The sequence below is a fragment of the Rhinolophus hipposideros genome (assembly GCF_964194185.1).
Source record: "Rhinolophus hipposideros genome assembly, chromosome: 20".
NCBI classification, from domain to species: Eukaryota; Metazoa; Chordata; class Mammalia; order Chiroptera; family Rhinolophidae; genus Rhinolophus; species Rhinolophus hipposideros.
The window spans coordinates 47,979,718-47,998,039 of NC_138066.1; the positions used below are offsets into that span (position 1 = coordinate 47,979,718).

Consider the following 18,322-nt stretch of genomic DNA (forward strand, 5'->3'; position numbering starts at 1 on the left):
AGGGCACACAGAGAGTGGGTGACCCAACCAAGGATGGAACTCTGGTCTCCTGGATCCCAGCCCAAGCTCTTTCTCCTATAATAATGCTCCCAGGGAGGAGTGAAGGGGATGAATCACACAGTGAGAGACTTATTTTGTTTCCACTTTCATTCATTCCTTCTGATTACTTCAAGGAGAAAGTGTCAGTTTGGGGCCATTAAGTCTTCAATACTTTCCTAACTTTTGCTCATTCTACCTCCCCTCCTCATTTTTTAAATTAATAGTTTATTTTTTCAGAGCAGTTTTAGGACCACAGTAAAATTAATCGGAAAGAACATGGAGTTCCCACATGCGCCCCCCCACCCCAACCCGACTGCCATCATCCCGCCATGCAGTGGCACGTTTGTCACAATCCATGAGCCAACACTGGTACATCATTATCACCCGGTCTTAGTCTGTTAGGGCTGCTGTAATAAAATACCACCAACTAGGTAGCTTATAAACAATAGATACCTATTTCTCACAGTTCTGGACGCTGGAAGTCTGAGATCAGGCTGCCAGCACGACTTGTGTGTCTGGTGAGGACCCACTGCCTCATTCATTGGGAGCTATCTTCTGCCTGGGAACTCGCTTGGTGGAAGGGGTGAGGGCGCTCTCTGGAACCCCATTCGTAAAGGTGTTAATCCCATCCATGAGGGCTCTATCCTCATGACTTAGTCACTTCACAAAGGCCCCACCTCCTAATACCATCACATTGGGGGTTAGGTTTCAACATACGTATCTGGGGCGATGTGTGTGCTGAGTGGGGGGACAGCCTGGAGCACACCCCAAGTCCATAGTTTACATTATGGCTGCCTCCGTGTCATACAGCCTGTGGGTTTTGACAGAATTACCATACAGAATGGTTTCACTACCCTAAACGTCCCCTAGGTCCCACCCATTTATCCCTTTCTCTACCCAGACCTTTGCCAATGACTGATCTTTGTGCTGTCTCCATGGTTTTGCCTTTTGCAGAAGGTCATACAGTTGGAATCAGGATGTAGCCTTTTCGGATCGATTTCTTTCGCCTAGGAATGTGCGTTGTTTCTACTGCATCTTTTCATGGCTTGAGAGTTCATTTCTTTTGAATGCTGAATAATATTTTGAAGTATGGATGGATCACAATTTGTCCATTCAACTACTGAAGTACATTTTGGTTGGTTCCAAGTTTTAGCAATTAGGAATAAAGGTGCTGTAAACATCTACGTGCAGGTTTTGGTGTGGACATAAGTTTTTGACTCGTTAGGGCAAACACCAAGGAGCATGATTGCTGAATTCTCCACCCACCTTTTAATTTTAATAATAATGGGAAATCAAGCCTCAGGCTCAAAACTTTCAGCAAATGAAAAGAGTAGACTGGAATTTACTGTTTTGTTTCCATTGTTTTAATTTTTATTATTAGCTTTTATTTATGGCTGGTGAGATCGGTTTTCCAACTAAGGCAGTCCTGTCAACTTCATTTTTGAAATAAATTTCTCTGCATGAATGCTTAAGTATGCTTAAATGTATTTGAATATTTAAAAGAAAAAATTTAGTAAATGAGAAATGTGGGAAGTCTTGCACCCCAGACTTCTGCCTCTTGCTCTCCCCTTAAAGGGATCCTCAGGAAATCAAGCGATCAGCCACACACCTCTCCTGGCACCCCGACGGCAACAGGAAGTTGGCAGTGGCATATTCTTGCTTGAATTTTCAACGGGCTCCTGAAGGCATGAGCCATGAGTCGTACATCTGGGATCTGGGTGAGAAGCAGAGGGGCCCCCTGTGGCCAAGGAGGGCTGTGGGAGCAGGAGGGAGGCCAGCAAAGCACGAAGGCAGGGGAGAGGATGGTAGGAGCAGCAGGCAGGGGACTCTCAGGGGGGAGACCGGGGACCCAGGAGGAAGCCCGTCATCCCTTTCCTGTCTGGGTTTAGGCGCAGCCAAGCAGAGTCAAATTGGGGAAGCAGGAAACTCCATAATCAAGGCATTCGAGACCAGACCCCACCATGTCCCAATTCGGGGCCTCTGCAGAGCGTATCAGAGTCCCCAGCAGACTGAGAGGGGACCCAAGCGGGAGGGGAGGGGACTCATCTCTGCCCCCACCTTTTCCTGGTTCTTGTCTTTAATTCATGGCCAGTAGGGGCGGTGTGTCTTCCTGAGAGCACAGACCATTGTTGACAGAGGGGCTCACTCCAAGGGCAAAGCCTGGCAGGTAGCAGGTGATGGTGGACATTACTCACTCAGACGTCCCTCATTGTTGTCATTGTGAAAATAAACGTAAGCCCGTGTTCGCAGGTGCAGGTGCAGGTGCCAGGCACAGAACTAAGCATTCTACGCTCTTGAGCAGCTCGAAGAGTTCTCACAGCCACCTCTTGGGGTGGGCTCCGTCGTTGTCCCCAGTATACAGACAAGGAAACGGGTGTACGGAAGTCAGGGGAGAGTGACTTTGAGTAAAACCCTGAGCACCAAAACTTCATTCCATGCCAAACCTGGGAAATGGACTAGAATTACAATTAAATACGCGCGCGCACACACACGCTCGCTCCTGATTACCCCAAATTAAGCCATTATAAGAAGAGATTCTAGCCACCGAGGACCAGAGATTGCAGCCTAGAGAAAGGCTTCCAGGTCCCTCCCAGCTGTAGAAGGGGTTACATTGTTTGGCCCTGTCCTTTTCTTTCCAGGCCTGGTGGGATTTTTTTCTTTCCTTTTCTTCCCTCCCTGCTTTTAGAAAACCCTAACAAGCCTGAGATTGTCCTGAAGCCGTCTTCTCCTCTTGTCACTTTGGAGTACAACCCCAAAGATTCCCACGTGCTCCTGGGAGGCTGCTACAATGGGCAGATTGGTAAGCGGGACAAGGGGTCTTAGCCAGCAATTGCCTTGATGGAAAGACATTTCTCGCTAGGCAAGCTCTGAGTGAAGTCAAATACGGACAACCTCGCAAGTGGGGTCTTCCAGGGAACCACCAGACAGGTCACCATGGCCGTTCTTTGGACAGGAGATTGAAAGCGCTCCAGCCCCACTCCTCCCCCTCCTGTGGCTACCAGGTTACTGGCGATCACTGGGAAAGCAGGATGTCATTTTCCAAGGCTACCACAGAAGTGGAGAGTGTAGGATCTTAAGTAGGGCAAGTTACAATGCAACAAAACTCACTGTTCGAACTAAGATTCGGCTGTTTTTCTTGAATCAGCACTCTCCGGATTACTGCAAGAACTTTGGCTAATTTCCACAGTTCAGAAAAAGTTGACTCTATTTTTGCCAGTTTGCTCATTGTGTTTATGGAGGAGGAGATTTTTAGAGGTCCTTACTCCTCCGTTTTTGCTGATGGCACACCCAGAAAACAATGTTTTGATCACTAGTGAGCTTGGGAGAAATCTGCCCACATGGGCTCTGAAGGTCTCTGCCTGCCCTCCCCCTCAGGCCCTGAGGCAGCCAGATATGCACCCCCTGTCTGCACCCCAGACCAGGAAAGGGCTCCCACCCTCCTACCTTCACAGGCTCTCTGACCTCCCCTCCTTCTTCCAGGGCTGGGGGCCAGGATGGCTGGAAAACTTCTCAGGAACGCTCTGTGGCCAGGCTGCTTCCTGGCCCTCTGAGGCTTCTTGCCTCCCTCTCAGACCTGCTGCCTCCTTCCTGGGGAAGCTGCCAGATTATGGAATAGATGTGGGCTCCATAAATCTCCCTGCCAAATTACCTGGGTGCTAGGGCTCTAAAAGACTGAAGCAGGATTTGCCATGATTTATTCAGGAGCCCTGCCTCACTCATTATTCATAACCCCTTTCAGTGGCTTTTCATGCCAGCTCAGACCAGCCCAGGCTCTGGGGTTCTGCTGTCTGTAAGGAGGATTGCAGTGGGACCAACCCTTGAGCACTGCTTTGTGCAAGGAGAGCAACGCTTAGCTAAGAAATTTCTGGGCCAGGCTGGTCCAGGGCAAATGCTTTAGACTTGGAGTCCATAAATCAACGTTTAATGGTCAAGCACTTTTGTTGTTGTTTTACAAAATCAGCTCTCCTAGGAGCAGCTCTGAGTAACAGGATGGATCCTCGCTGTGCACTCCTGGGAAAATGAAAGCAAAATCTGTTAAGACAAAGAGTAGATAAGCTTCAAGTCTTTCTTGGTAAAACAGGAGAGGTGAGGCACCAATAATGGGTCGGAGGAAAAAAACTTCGTCAATTTTTTTTCTTTCCCCATCAGAGGCAGCAAAGATACAGAGGATAAAGGGGAATAGGCTTATGCAACGCAGAGATTCACCTAAATGCTCTTACTTCCCTGAGCCTTTCCCTGTGGTAGAGACGCTCCCCTCTCTCTGCCTGGCTTACTCCATCTCAGGCTCATCCTCAGTCTTAGTTCCCTCTCACTTCTTCCAGGAAGCTTTCCCTGACTACCCCCATGTGTCCCCCACTAAAGCAATCACAGCGCGGCTGTACTTGCAGGTCCCCTCCTTGCCTCCCAGGGATCGTGCGTCTCAATGGCTTCCCCTGGGCCCAGGGTGGTGCTCCACACGTGGTAGGGGTGCAAAGAATGAATGAAGCATGCACTCTGGGAGTCTTTCCGTGGAGGGGCTTGGAGGGCCGGTAGGAAACTCAGGCTGGTTTGAACCTAGCCCTGATTCTAAAAAAACACATACCTGCCAAACCAAGAGAAGCAGCTCCCTTCTCTCCCCTGCTCCCTGCACTGGGGAATGAGCCTGTGCCCCCATTCACCTCCCTCACATCTTCCTCCTTGCCAGCCTGTTGGGACACCCGGAAGGGCAGCCTGGTGGCAGAGCTGTCCACCATTGAGTTCAGCCACCGAGACCCTGTGTACGGCTCCATCTGGCTACAGTCAAAGACGGGCACTGAGTGCTTCTCTGCGTCCACCGATGGGCAGGTACCTACCGTCCAGGTGCTGTAAGCGGTGGGAGGGAGATGGGGAGCAGTAGCGGTTCCCTGGTTTCCCATCAGAATAACCTGGGAACGTTTCCTTTTGCATCTTATTTGTAAATTGCCAAATAAGTAATACACGCACCTGGAACAAAATCCGAAAGGTACAAGAGGGCAGACAGTAGAGTGCCTTCCTCCCATCTCTGCCCGCAGGCGTCTCAATCACCCTCCCTGCAGGCATTCACTCACATTGCCTTCTTCCATTTGCCCTCAGGGATCGTCTCTGCACACGGAAGCAAACACATCTGTCTTCTTCGCTCTCTTTTTGCTCACTGACACGTTGCTCTGCACTTGTTTTTCATTTAGCATGTCATGAAGATGATTTCATATTTCCTGAAGCACTGCCCCATGTCGGTTACGGACCGCATTGGGTATGCTATAATTGAAGTGCATTTTAATATTTTGTTATTTCCCCCCAAAATATAGCAGAGAGTGTGCGTGCCTGCAGATTGTTGCACACATACATTCACAGCATCCATTTCTGGGATTTCTGGATCAAAGCATATGTGCATTTATAGCATCGCTATCTATTGCCATATTGTGGGGAGCCTTTGAGAATACAGAGTCCAGGGCCCACAACTGGTGATTTTGATTCAGTAGGCCTAGGGTGAGGCTCTGGCTTTTGTGCTGCTTCCCCGTGACTCTGATGACCAAGGGGTTTGGAACTGTGGACCAGGGCAGTCATTCTCAAAGCGTGTTTGTTCCCACAGGTTGCTGGTATCCTCTGTCAGGCACCCTTTTGTGCCCTAGGAGCTGGCACCTAGGAGTTGGAGGGGTGAGGGAGGCAAAAGCCAGGAGAATCGAGGGACCTCAAAGTCTCCCGCTCCTTCCATCAGGTCATGTGGTGGGATATTCGAAAGCTGAGTGAGCCCACCGAGGTGGTGATCATGGATATCACCAGAAAGGAGCAATTGGAAAATGCCTTGGGGGCCATCTCCCTGGAATTCGAGTCTACTTTGGTGAGCGTCCCTTCTCTCCCTCCCCGACTGCCATTACCGGGACAGCCCGAGCCAAGGGCAGGCTGTGGCTGGTGGATCAGATGCTTATGGAGCCCAAGCTGCTACTTACCTTGTGCCCTGCTCCAGGGACCATTATCCTAGACCTGTGCGGTCTTTACAAGAACTCTCCAGCGGGTGGCAGCAGAGCTTCTTGAGGAAAGAAGCCATTCTAATTCCCAGGAGGTCATTATTTGGCCAGTGGCTGGGCTGAATAGAAGAGAAGGCAAGCTTTCAGACAGGACTAGATTCCAGAAAAGCCCCATTCTATGTAAGAGGCCTGCGCAGGACCAACATCAGGAAGCCAAGCTCTGCCTCTGCCTTGCGTGGGACCCTGGGCTGCTTTATATCACTACCTGTAGGGAAGAAAAAGGTGTTAGAAAGGGAAATGAGATCAGAGGAGTCTCCTAGGAAAACCACATCATAGGCATAATTACGGCATTTAGTAACTGAGAAGGAACAGTAAACAAATATCAGAGTTGAGTAGTAATGTGAATGTGTCAGAGGAAGGAAGCTTCTAGAAGCAGCCAATTACGATTCCCTCCAAAGCAAGAAAACAACTTTCTCAGATGGCTCTTGGCTTGGGCTGGTTCCTGGTTTATGTCTCACTGAAGCCCAGGCCTGGCTTTCTCGGGATTGTCACTGATTTGCCTTCGGGTCATGCGACGTCATTCCTAGGCCTTTAAGAGGGGAGATGCTCTGGCCTCACCCCTGCTCTGGGAGACCTCACCCCAGGCTGGTGGATGAATGCTGATGGCGTGAGGTAGAAGACAATTTAACTGGCCCTTAACTGGCCCCCTGGCCATAGAAGGCAGGGTCAGAAGGACTCAGAAAAACATTCTATCCTGGAATCAGGGGGTTTTAGGCCGAGTGCTAGATGTAATGACCATGCCGCCACTAGTCCCCACCTCCCCATGCCTGTCACTGAGTGCACACTGTGTGCTGGACGCTTGTAACCGCCTTACGTGATGAGCTTCTGTAATCGCCCATGACGATCTTATGAGGTAATGTTATTATCCCTGCTTTACTCAGATAAACACAATGAGTCTTAGTGAGGCTAAGTCATGTGCTCTAGAACTTGAAGCTGGGGCTCAAACCAGGGCTCTGATTCTAAGGCCCAGGCTCTCTACCCCGACCCCACAAAGAAGTCTGAAGCCGGAGGCACGATGGGCCATCTGAATCTGGGTAGCTGATCAGCCTTATTGCGGGCAGGAGCCCTGCAGTTTACTTTATTTCTTACTTTTCTGGGCCTCTTAAGCTGCATCTCTTCATTTACCTTTGACCTCCAACTTGTAGTTCAGTTATTTTTTTTAAATTGTAGTGAGAAACATAACATAAAATTTACCATCTTAACCATTTTTAAGTATACAGTTTAAGTATACATTTAAGTGGACTTTTAACGGTATTTGCCCTTTTTGTGGCTGGCTTATTTCACTTAGCATGCTGTCCTCAAGGGTCATCCACATTGTAGCTCGAATCAGAATTTCTTTCCTTTTTCTGAACCATATTCCACCGTGTGGTTATGCCACATTTTGTTTATCCATTCAGATGTCGATGGACATTTGAGTTGCTTTCACCTGTTAGCTGTGGTGAAGAATGCTGCTATGAACACGGGTATACAACGTAACCCAGTTTTTTAGGTGGTAGCTGGAGGTGGGCTCTTCTAGACATGATTTACGTTATTCATTCAGTCATTTATTTTATCTGTGAACAGACATTCAGGATCTACATAGCAAAACACGTTTTGGATGCCACGTGCTACATGAAGAGGGCTGGTGATGAGACTCCCCGGGGACAGAAGAGTTTGGGGAGGGAACTTCTTTAAACATGGGGCCCCGGAACAGGTTCTAAAAAAGGGTGGTATCTGAGGGGGCTGGGAAGGGAAGGGCAGCTCTCTAGGAGCAGGTGGGACACAGCCTGAGCAGGGGCTTAAACCAAAGGCCCAACCCAGAACGCTGCTCGCCATGCCAGTTAAGCCCCAAGCTAATGTTTCATGAACACTTTGGCTCCTGTGTCACCCCCTCTCCACAGCCAACCAAGTTCATGGTGGGCACTGAGCAAGGCATTGTCATCTCCTGCAACCGCAAGGCCAAGACGTCGGCTGAAAAGATCGTGTGCACTTTCTCCGGCCACCACGGCCCCATCTACGCCCTCCAGAGAAACCCGTTCTACCCGAAGAATTTCCTGACTGTTGGCGACTGGACTGCCCGCATCTGGTCAGAGGACAGCCGGGAGTCATCCATCATGTGGACCAAGTAAGGGGGGAGGTTGGGGGTGGGAGAGGGATGCAGGAGGGTGGAGGAGACAGAGGGGACCAAGCCCAGCCCAGGAGTGACCTGAGCCTTTGTGTGTCCACCCGTAAAACGGAGAAAACCACCCTTCCGCAAACATCTGAGCTTATACTAGCAAGTGGCCTGGTTCAGCCACTTCACAAAGGAATGCGCGTCAAACCTCTTGGATTAGTAAAAAAACAGCCATGTGTTAATATTCATGACCCTCAAGACAATCGAAGAGTGGGTAGCATTATTCTTCTGTCGCCTCATTGTGTGAGGGAACCGAGCTACAGGGAAGCAAAGCAGCTGGCTCCTGCTCTCCCAGCTGGTGACTACATCTTGTTTATCCATTCAGAGGTCGATGGACACTTGGGTTGCTTTCACCTCTTAGCTCTGGTGAAGAAGGCAGCTATGGACCAGGTGTACAATGGAGCCCAGTTTTTCAGGGAGTAGCTGGAGGTGGCGGGGGCTCTTCTAGACTCGTGTTGTACATTATTCAGTCAATCATGTACTTTATTTGTCAACAGGCATCCAGGATTTTTATGGCAAAATGCCTAGTGGACATATTTTTTTGAGGAACCTCCATACTATTTTCCATAGTCACTGCCCCAATTTACATCCCCACCAAGAGTGCATAAGGGTTCCCTTTTCGCCACAGCCTCTCCAACACTTGTTATCTTTTGCTTTTTTAATAATAGCCATTATAACAGGCGAGGTACTATTTCATTGTGATTTGCGTTGCATTTCCCAGATGATTAGTGATGTTGCGAATCTTTTCACGTACCTGTTGGCCTCTGTATGTCTTTTTTGGAGGAATGTCTATTCAAGTCATTTGCCCATTTTTAAATTGAGTTCTTTGGTTTGGGATTTTTTTTTTTTTTTTTTTGCCACTGAGTTGTATGAGTTTCTTATATATTTTGGATATATTAGCCCCTTATCAGATATATTGTTTGCCAATATTATTTCCCATTCCATAGGTTGTCTTTTCATTTTGTTGATTGTTTCCTTTGCTGTGCAGAAGCTTTTTATTTGTTGTAGTCCCACTTGTTTATTTTTGCCTTTGTTGCCTGTGTTCTTGGTATCATATCGAAAAACTCATTGCCAAGACCAGTGTCAGGGAGCTTTTTCCGTATGTCCTCTTCTAGGCGTTTTACGGTTTCAGGTTGTGCATTTAAGTCTTTAATCCATTTTGAGTTGATTCTTGTATGTGGTGTAAGATAAATTTCATTCTTCACTGCACAAATCTTTGAAAATCTAGATTGAACCATGTAGGAAGTATAACCCTCTCCTAACCTCAATATTATGAACTTTTCTGGGGACATCCTTCCTGTAACTCCTTTCAAGGAGTCCCACGACTGGGGCCCTGGGCCCTGCTCCAGAGCACATGCCTGTTCCCGGGAGTTAGCTATGGAGAAAAGCCAGTGGCCGGCCCATGGGAAGCATCAACCCACAGCCCTTTAAAGCCAAGCCCGTGAGCTGTAGGTGGGTGAGATTAGCATGGCTAGAAGTCAGACACGAGGAAGAACTTCCTGTTCAGCCACGAGCCCCCGGAGCCCAGGAGGGGCTGGGTAAGCAGAGCTGAGGCTCGGTAGCCTCGCTGTCCCTCCCAACCATAGCGGTCCCTGACTGGTGACATCCTACTCCCCACAGGTACCACATGGCCTACCTCACTGATGGCGCCTGGAGCCCAGTGAGACCGGCAGTTTTCTTCACCACCAAGATGGACGGGACCCTGGATATCTGGGACTTCGTGTTCAAGCAGTGTGACCCCGCCCTCAGCCTGAAGGTCATGTACACCCCCCCTGCCATGCTTCTAGGTCCTCAGGCCCTGCTAGGACAACACACTCCCCTGAGGGAAATTTTAAAAGGGAAAAAAAGCAGATGCCTACCCTCTCCTCCCCCAAGGCCTATTCCTTCAGAAGCCCTGGGCGTGGGGCCCTGGCAGCGGACTCTTCCAGCCTGGGCTGCTGTTATCAGATTAACACAGCCAGAGCTGAGAGCTGCTGGCTGGGGCCATGGATGGGCTTAGTGTTTGGGAGCCTGCAGGATGCATGTGAAGCTTGACGGAAGGGGCAGCGTGGGGTGGGGGGCAGGTGAGAGATGAAGCCGGGGACGAAGGGGCTTGTCAGCCAATCTCAGAGTGTGAACTTCACCCTGAGGGTCAGGGGGACTTACCGTGAGTGTCTGAATGGGGCCCCTTGGCTGAGCCTCCCCGGGGACCAGATACTCAGACAAAAGAAGGGTTACTTCGCTCCTCCCTCCTCTGCCACCCGGGTCTGTCTGGGTCCTTCAACAGGTGTGTGATGAGGCACTCTTCTGCCTCCGTGTGCAAGACAATGGGTGTTTCATCGCCTGTGGCTCCCAGCTGGGGACAACCACACTGCTGGAGGTATCGAATGGGCTGCACACCCTCCAGAGAAATGAGAAGAACATGGCCTCTTCCGTAAGTGCCCCATGCCAGGGACGAGGCACGCTCCAGCTCCTGTGTTGACCTGGCCCCTGGCAGAGCGGGCTCGTCAGAGAAACACACGGCCCCTCCTTCTCACCGCCTGGGAAATGGATGGATATTTTGGGGGAGGCAGCGTGGTGTCCTTAAGTGAGCACTGTAAATGGGCGTTGGGCATCTGAGTCCTCCCTGGCTTAACCACTAGGTAGCTAAGTGGCCTTGGGCAAGTCATTTTACCTCTCCAGACTTCAGTTTTTCAGCCATCCGTCAGAGTGGTTTGACTAGGTCAGTTTGTCCAGTGTCAGACAATTTATTTTTTGGCAGCAGAATCTGTCAGATGAAGGCTAAGGCGACTGCCTGTAGAGGAGACAGATAGAGGGGGATTGCCCTGGGGAAGGTGAGCTGGGGAGCCAGGGGCCTGCGATTCCTCACTACACATCAGCCCGGTGGATCGCCTCGGAGGCACCTCCCCAGAACAGTGGGGCACACTGTGGAAATGAAAACCCCTGGTGCTAAGCCCTGGGAGACCCTCCTGGCTCTGTGTGACACTGTGGTGCCACCTTGAGCCGGTCCTTCCTGGGCCCAGGGCCGCCATGTTGCATTCTTCAGTCTGTTGTCTATGTTCTTGGAACTCCTTGGAACCGAGTAACCTGTCACCCTGCTCCCACCTCCTGACTGCAATGTTTAGCCCTCCTTTCTTGCCCTTAGTTCTGAGTACAGGACTCTTTGGGGGCTGCTGTGAGTAGAGCAAGGAGAAGCTAGTTTGGGCCCTGTGCTGGGAGCCCTGGCCCCTTCCCACAGGCCTCTCTGTCCCTGTGTGCCACAGATATTTGAGCGTGAGACCCGTCGGGAGAAGATTCTGGAGGCAAGGCACCGAGAGATGCGGCTGAAGGAGAAAAGCAAAGCGGAGGGCAAGGATGACGAGCTGAGGGAGGAGGTGCCCTCCATAAACCTGGAGGAGCTGGTCACCAAGGCCGAGGAAGAGTTCTTCAGCATCATCTTCACGGAGCTGAAGAAGAAGGAGGCGGCAGCCATGAAGTCCAAACCTGTAGGGGCCTCGAGCAGGGCCCGGTGGGTGGGGTGGGAGCCCCAGCACCTGGGTTCTGTCTGTTTGCTGACCTCCTGGGTGACCTCAAGCAAGTGGCCTTGCCAGGTGGACATAAATTTGTCCATCTGGCAAATGGAAGCAATTACTCCCATCCTCCCAAGGAATCCTGAGTCTCCAAACAGACTTCAAACTCCTTGGGGGCGGGAGCTGTGCTCCGGGCTTCCCAGAGTCCTCCTCTCCCTCCCACACATGTGACCAACTGAGTGAGATGGGGGCTAAGTGAGGTGTCAGATAAGAGTGAGCCTTGAGGCCCGTGGAGGAGGTGGCTGTGACATCGTGACGTGGAGGGTATTCTGCTTACGCCGCCTGATGTTAGGGGGTGTTCTCTGTGCTGAGCTCATGTGTCCATGGTACCGTCGAGCTGTAACAAATGGGCCGGTCACTTTACTTCTTGGTTCCTCAATTTTCATCCACAAAATGAGGAGATCAGCTAGAAAGATGGTATCTGGTCACCTTCCAGGCCCTTTTCTGCATCAGAGGACAGAGAAAGAAAAAGACATTGTCAGTCTGTGTCATTGCTTTTAGGGACCCACAGATAAGATGCCAAGGTGGGAAAGAGTGAAAAGAGCAGCTTGGAGAGAAAAGGACCAGCGAGCATGGACCCATGCCTGTCCTGTCGAGCAAGACCAGCTGTATTATTTGGGGGCGTGGCCTAGTGCAAAATGAACATGGGGAGGGTCCCTTGTTCAAAAAGTCTTGAGACTTTCAAGACAATGACAACAGAACATGAAAGCCAGTATGAGGCCCTTGGAAGCACCCCGTGGGTCCGTACAGGGCGCCTGCTCAGGAAGCCGGCCCTGCATTGAAGAGCTGTGTGGCAAATTCTTGGGCACTAATGGAGAGGCCAGGGTGAAGGAGGATGGATGAGCACACATTGAGGATAACTGGTTCCCCCTCTGACGTCTTCCCTCTTCTGTCTCCCTCTCACCGAGCCTAGGGACAGGCTAGGATTTCACAGGCACAGTTTGCATTTGGAAGTCTTCAGATATGAGTGGCTTTATGCTCACACTATCTGTGTGGAATAGGTGGGGCAGAGCACTCTCTCCATCTATGACGAGAGGCGAGACTGGCCCCATAGCCCTGGGCTGCCCCACCCACCACCCCGGGGCCCTCCAGCCTTTAAGAAGGCAGTGCCAGCATTGGCCACCTTCCACCGAAAGGCAGCTCACAGACACCGTCTTGGTGCTGAAGTTCTGACAGGTACTCTTCACAGCAGCTCGAGCACACTAGAGGAAGAACCCGGGCCTCAGAAGGGTTCCGGCTCACAGGACTTGGTCCCCGTCTTCTTCTGCCCCCACACACTTCCTGCCTCTCTCTTAGTCTCTGCATTTGGCCAGAAATTCTGGGGTCAGAGCTTAGAAAGCACTGTTGTGTCCTTACATCCATTATTTCTAATCCCAGTCATATCCCCCTGAGCAATCGTGCCCATTTTACAGGTGAGGGGACCAAGGAGACTCGGAGGAGCACCGAGGTCACCAGGCAGCAAGTGTCAGAAACAGCACTTGTACCCGAGTCTGTGGGATACCTCTGTGTGCCCGGGGTCCACACCTACCAGGCCCTTGTGGCCTCGGCGCTGGCAGCCAGGCTTTGGCCATATGGCTGCTTTTGGCCTCCGGGGGTTAACTTCGCAGGGTGTAGGGGAGGCCTGCCCCCCACCAACAACTCAATGCTGTCTTTCCTTAGCAGAAACAACAGAAGATGGAGGGAGAAGAGGAGGTGGAGGGAGAGGATGAGGAAGAAGAAGAAGGGGCCTCTGAAGAGACTCCAACCTAGAAGGTCAGCCTTGCCTACCGCCCCCTCAAACATGTGCCTCCATCTCCCACCTCTTGGCACTGCCCTGCTTTTACAAGTGGGAGGCTGAACTCCTCCCTTAAAGTGATACTGGGGTGAGGGCAGGGGGAGCAAAGGGGCGCCGACCCAGCCCCCACGACCCACAGATCGATCGCTGGCCCACACTAACTCACTGAGCCCAGGCCTCAGCAACCCCTTGGAGGGAGGGAAGGGGCAGGCGCATCCCTGAGATGGGTGCCCCTGTCTCAGCCATCCCGGCCAGCTCCACCTCAGGTCCCACACAGCCTTTCAGCCTGGCCCTGCACGTTTCTTTGATTCAGCTTCTCAAGAGCTTTCCCTCCATCATTTTCCTTCATAAGCTTGCAAAGCCTCACTGGGCTTGTCGCAGCCAAGGCAGGGCCTTGGACAGAGCTGGGGGCGAGGTCTCTCCTTCTCCCTTCATGACCCTCCCTGTCGACAGACAACCCAAGGAACAGAAAGCCTGTCCTTGGAAAGATGTCTTTCCAAGCAACTCTCCCAGCCATGTTTACCTCCAAAAACGTGAGAGTAGATCAATGAATCGAGCTTGGTTATTCTTGTGCTCTGCAAGCTTTCTATTATCTTAATTCTTGTAAAATTAAATTAATAATAACAAGGCTAACCATTAGTCTTATTATGTATCATGCACTGACAGCTTTTCATGTTATCTCATGTAATTCCTTTTAAAAGTCCCTGAATGTTTGTACTCCGGTTACCCTTACTCTGCAGAGGAAGAAACGGGTTCCAGGAGAGGTATGGGGACCTGCCCAGGCCATGGGGTGGGTGAGGGCAGAGCAGGGCAAGAGGCCAGGCAGCTCACTCACAACCTTGAACGTCAGTCACCGGTAGCCAGGTGCTAGGTAGGTCCCACGGGGGCCCCCATGGACTGGCCTGAAATCAGGGCACAGCAGCATTTGGTGACCATTGCCAGAAATGTCATAGGCAAGAGGGCACCTCAGAGCCAGCTTTACTCCAGGAGACGTCCCAACCACCATTCATTCTGTGGGTGTCCGGTGGTCCTGGCAGGGACCAAAAATACCCTTTTTAAAATGCCTGTGTTAGAATCTTATTGGAGAGGGACCCAGGACCAGCTGTCCCTTGTGCCACCCCCCAAAAAATTGAGTGTCCATTGTGGCTAGACCTTGATAAAATAACCACCATGGTCACATTGATTGGGCACTTGATCTTCAAAATATCCCCCAGAAGGAGTGCTATCATCATCTTCCATCCCTGAGTCACGTGCCAACTGAGACACAGAGAGGGAACGAGTTGCCTGAGTCTCATGGGAGTGAGTGGGAAAGCTGACGGCCAGCCCACAGGCCCAGCCCTGGTGCAAACGCCTGTCCACACTCCAGTCTCAGGTCTCCCAGGAAGAGGCTTCCGTGCAGAGGGTGTCCACATGTCATGTGTCCCTCTTTGTACAGTTTCCTGTGATGGGCACCTCCCTGTGCAGGGACGCAGGGAGCCCTGGAGCTGCCCATAGAGCAATGGTTTCCACCGGGGTGATTTTGTCCCCGATGGGACACTAGGCAATGTCTGGGCACAGTTGGATTAGCATAAGTTGTTGGAGGACGCTGCTGGCATCCGGAGGGTAGAGGCCAGGGACGCTGCCCAATGTCCCACAGGGCAGGGACCGCCCGCACCACAAATGATATGGCCTGAATGTAGTGGAGTCAGGGTGGAGAAACCCTGACTTAGAAAAGCCTGTCCCAGGGAAATGTCCCAGGAGACAGTTACAGCTCCCTGTTGCATTAGCCTGGGCACACCGATGGACCCCTCGGTGAGCTGCTGGGGTGATAAGTTCCAATGTTCTCCAAAGGAGAATATTCTTTTGCTGCAGTAGACTTTTGGCTTTTGGCTTTTGGCTTGTGCTGGTATATATGGGCCACCACATTTTTGTGGGCCACCACAAAGGCTTTGTGGGCCACCACAAAGGCTGGCGTCTTCAAACCTTTCACTATGGATACAGAGGCCGCCACTGTGCCAGGATGGCACTTGAGGAATGGGTGTGGGAGAGAAGAGGAGGGCCCCACAGACATCGCTGGGCCAGGGGCAGCGTGAACTCTGTGAATTCAACATCCATCACTGCCTGTCCTTAGAGCCATGACCTTCACCTCCTCGTTTCACCAGCCTCACACGGAACCTGTTGCTTAGTTTCTCCCAAGGGGAACAAAACCAAACCACAAGGCCTCATCGGAGAACCAGAGGCTGCTGGAAGAAACCGCCACGGTGGGTGTGGAATGTGGCACGTGGAACGTGGATGCCGGGCCTGGGTTCAGGGACACATCCCAGCAGGGTCAGAAAGTGGCAGAAGCAGGGGCCGGACCCAAGTGTCCGCAGCACAGTTAGGTCCCGCCTCTCCGTGCACACCCGGGGAGAGTGTGCCCCTTCTCTTGGACCCGTTCTACTCAGCCGACTCCATTGATAAGCACGGCACTTGACTCATGATGCTTCAGCTTGCAGCCATGACAGCCCCGTGGGCTAGGAGGAAATCAATCACTGTCCCACACTCCCTCTGGGTGGCAGCTGGGTACAATGGGCCCCAGGGCAGGACTCTGTTAGAAACAAAAGAAAGTGCCCCACCCCATGCCAGGGTCCAGAGGCCCCTGGGATGACACTGAGCCAGAGGGAGGTAACCCAGAGGGTCAGATCCGTACCCCATCTCGGCTCTCCCCTGGCTCCCAGAACCGAGCCCCAGGGGCTAGCTCCTCTGGTGCCAAAGGGCCTGTGGGATGGAAACGGGAATGGTGGACAGTGGAGGTGTGTTATGGAGCTTACAGGCAGGCAGAGGGGTCTGGCCTTTGAAATCTGCATCCAGCTCAGGCACTTGCCGTCTAGGAAACATGCTTTTGCTCAGCACTGTATCTGGCACTGGGAACAGAGCGACCATTAAGAAGGCAGACAGACTCTGCCTTCCCGGAGCTTGTACGCTAACGGGAGACACAGAGAGAGAGCTGACGGTTGTGCAAAGTGATGTTCTAAGGGGAAGTACGCGTGCTAAGAGAGGGATACTAGGAGGAACTAACCTAGACTCTAGGGGGGACACAGCGGTCGGGGAGGCCTCCCTGAGAAAGTGACAATGAAGCTGAGAACTCAGTGTGACGGAAGTGTGGTCAGCAAGGGCTGGAAGGGCAGGAACGAGCCTAGAGAACAGGCAGGGGCCAGGCGGACGGGGACTCGAAGGTCCCGTTAAGGATTTCACCCTTTCTCCTAAGGTCACTGAGAAGCAGGGGAGAGGTGTGATCGGTCAGATGTACGCTTTTACAAAATGACTGGGCAGCTCATGAATGATGGCCTGGAGGGAGGCAGCCTGGAGGCAGGTTGGGAGGACATCGGGGTGTCAGGTGACAGAAGATGGCAGCTTGGATGGGGGGGGCGATGGCTGCGGAGTCTCTTACCTGTCTGCACCTGTTACCTACCTTGCGGTGGGGGTGGGGGATGGGAGAAAGCTATTTGGGAGTGTAAATGAAATACATGTCAACATAACACTGCAACTAGATTCAAAGTGAGCGCTCACTCAGTTTCTATTCCCTCCCTCACATCCAAGACAGCCTTCCCCAGGGACATCAAGTTCAAGGTCAGCAGGAGGAGCTACCAGGATGGTGTGTGAACTGGTTACTTGAGATCCCTTCAGCATATGAACGCCAGACCTAGAGGGATACTGGGCTTCTTCAGAGAAAAATGTTCAGTGGATGTTTGTTTCCTAATCACTCTTTCATTTCACCTTCCAAACTCTAAGTAGTCATCTCCAGTTTACAAGCCAGAGGGTCTTTGGTCCCTTGGGCCCCAGAGCGTCACAGGACTTTAGGAAGTACTCAGAGTTCCTGGAAACTAATGGATTCCGACTGCAGGTGGGTTTGGAGGGAATGGGATAGCGTCACACATCTCTAATGGAAAATATCGTTGCTACGTGGGAATCAAGGTCACTGATGACATCAACACTCGGGGGGCAGTAGTGACCTTTTCATTAGGTGAGGGAGCTTTTGCCCCTTGGACACTTCAGGGAAATGGATGAAGAGCTCAGTGAGCTCAGAAAGAGGCGAGGGGACATGTAAGATGAGTTCTGAAGAAGGACTTAGCCAGTCTAATAAGTGGAAGATGGAAATCAGGATAAGAGGCAGGGACAAGGAGAGAGCAGCACATCCAGAATGCTGCACGTGGATGAGCACGGCCAGAGCAGAGGTGGGAGGAGGGGAACAGGCCAAAGGGAAGGCAGGGAAGGCAAGGGCTCCAGGCTATAGGCAGACTCCACCTGGGAGGCAGTGGGGAGCCATGGCAGCATGTCAGTGAGGTGACGGCACCCATCTGTCTTTCAGAATGACGACAGGTGGCAGTGGATTGGAAGGTAGAGCATGCAGACTGCTGTGGTCGTCCAGATGGGACACTGTGAGGTCCCAGCCTTTGGGCAGTGGCAGCGGAGATGTGGAGGAGGGACGGAAGCAATGGGATTGAATGAGTGATCAGATTTCAGGGCAGTGCCTGTATGTGGAGGGCAGGTACTGAGCACTCACCCAGTGCCTAGGAGCTCACGCTGAGGGGTCTTGAAGAGCAAAAGTAAGAGTTTGGTGGAAAAGGAGGGAGGGGTCCCGACCTCGTGATGAGCATGTAAGATGGGCTGGGACTGCCTGCTTAGAAGCTTGTCTTATTTTGACCACCCGGGGCCATCCTGGGTGGGTTTGTGCCCGCGGAGGAACAGAAAAAGAAAAGAAGTCGCTCTGGTCCAATTGACCAGGGGCATTCTGCGACTGACCGTAATAGATTAGATTCAGGGGTCT

At 51.8% G+C, this 18,322-nt stretch overlaps 1 protein-coding gene across 10 annotated transcripts in view; it reads left to right on the plus strand.

Moving 5' to 3' along the window:
- DNAI2 (dynein axonemal intermediate chain 2) overlaps positions 1–18,322 on the plus strand; it is a 40,234-nt gene that overhangs the window by 9,419 nt on the left and 12,493 nt on the right. For 3 of the 10 annotated variants that reach the window (XM_081030273.1, XM_081030272.1, XM_081030267.1), the window contains exons 5-13: positions 1,615–1,757; positions 2,726–2,839; positions 4,724–4,863; positions 5,753–5,875; positions 7,943–8,166; positions 9,835–9,970; positions 10,481–10,627; positions 11,457–11,678; positions 13,422–14,167. In XM_081030273.1, coding sequence (XP_080886399.1) covers positions 1,615–1,757; positions 2,726–2,839; positions 4,724–4,863; positions 5,753–5,875; positions 7,943–8,166; positions 9,835–9,970; positions 10,481–10,627; positions 11,457–11,678; positions 13,422–13,511 — 1,339 coding nt within the window. In that variant the 3' untranslated portion in view covers positions 13,512–14,167. Of the gene's footprint in view, positions 1–1,614; positions 1,758–2,725; positions 2,840–4,723; positions 4,864–5,752; positions 5,876–7,942; positions 8,167–9,834; positions 9,971–10,480; positions 10,628–11,456; positions 11,679–13,421; positions 14,172–18,322 lie in introns of those variants that run through there. The other 7 variants (XM_081030268.1, XM_081030274.1, XM_081030271.1 and 4 more) reach the window with 5 other exon arrangements.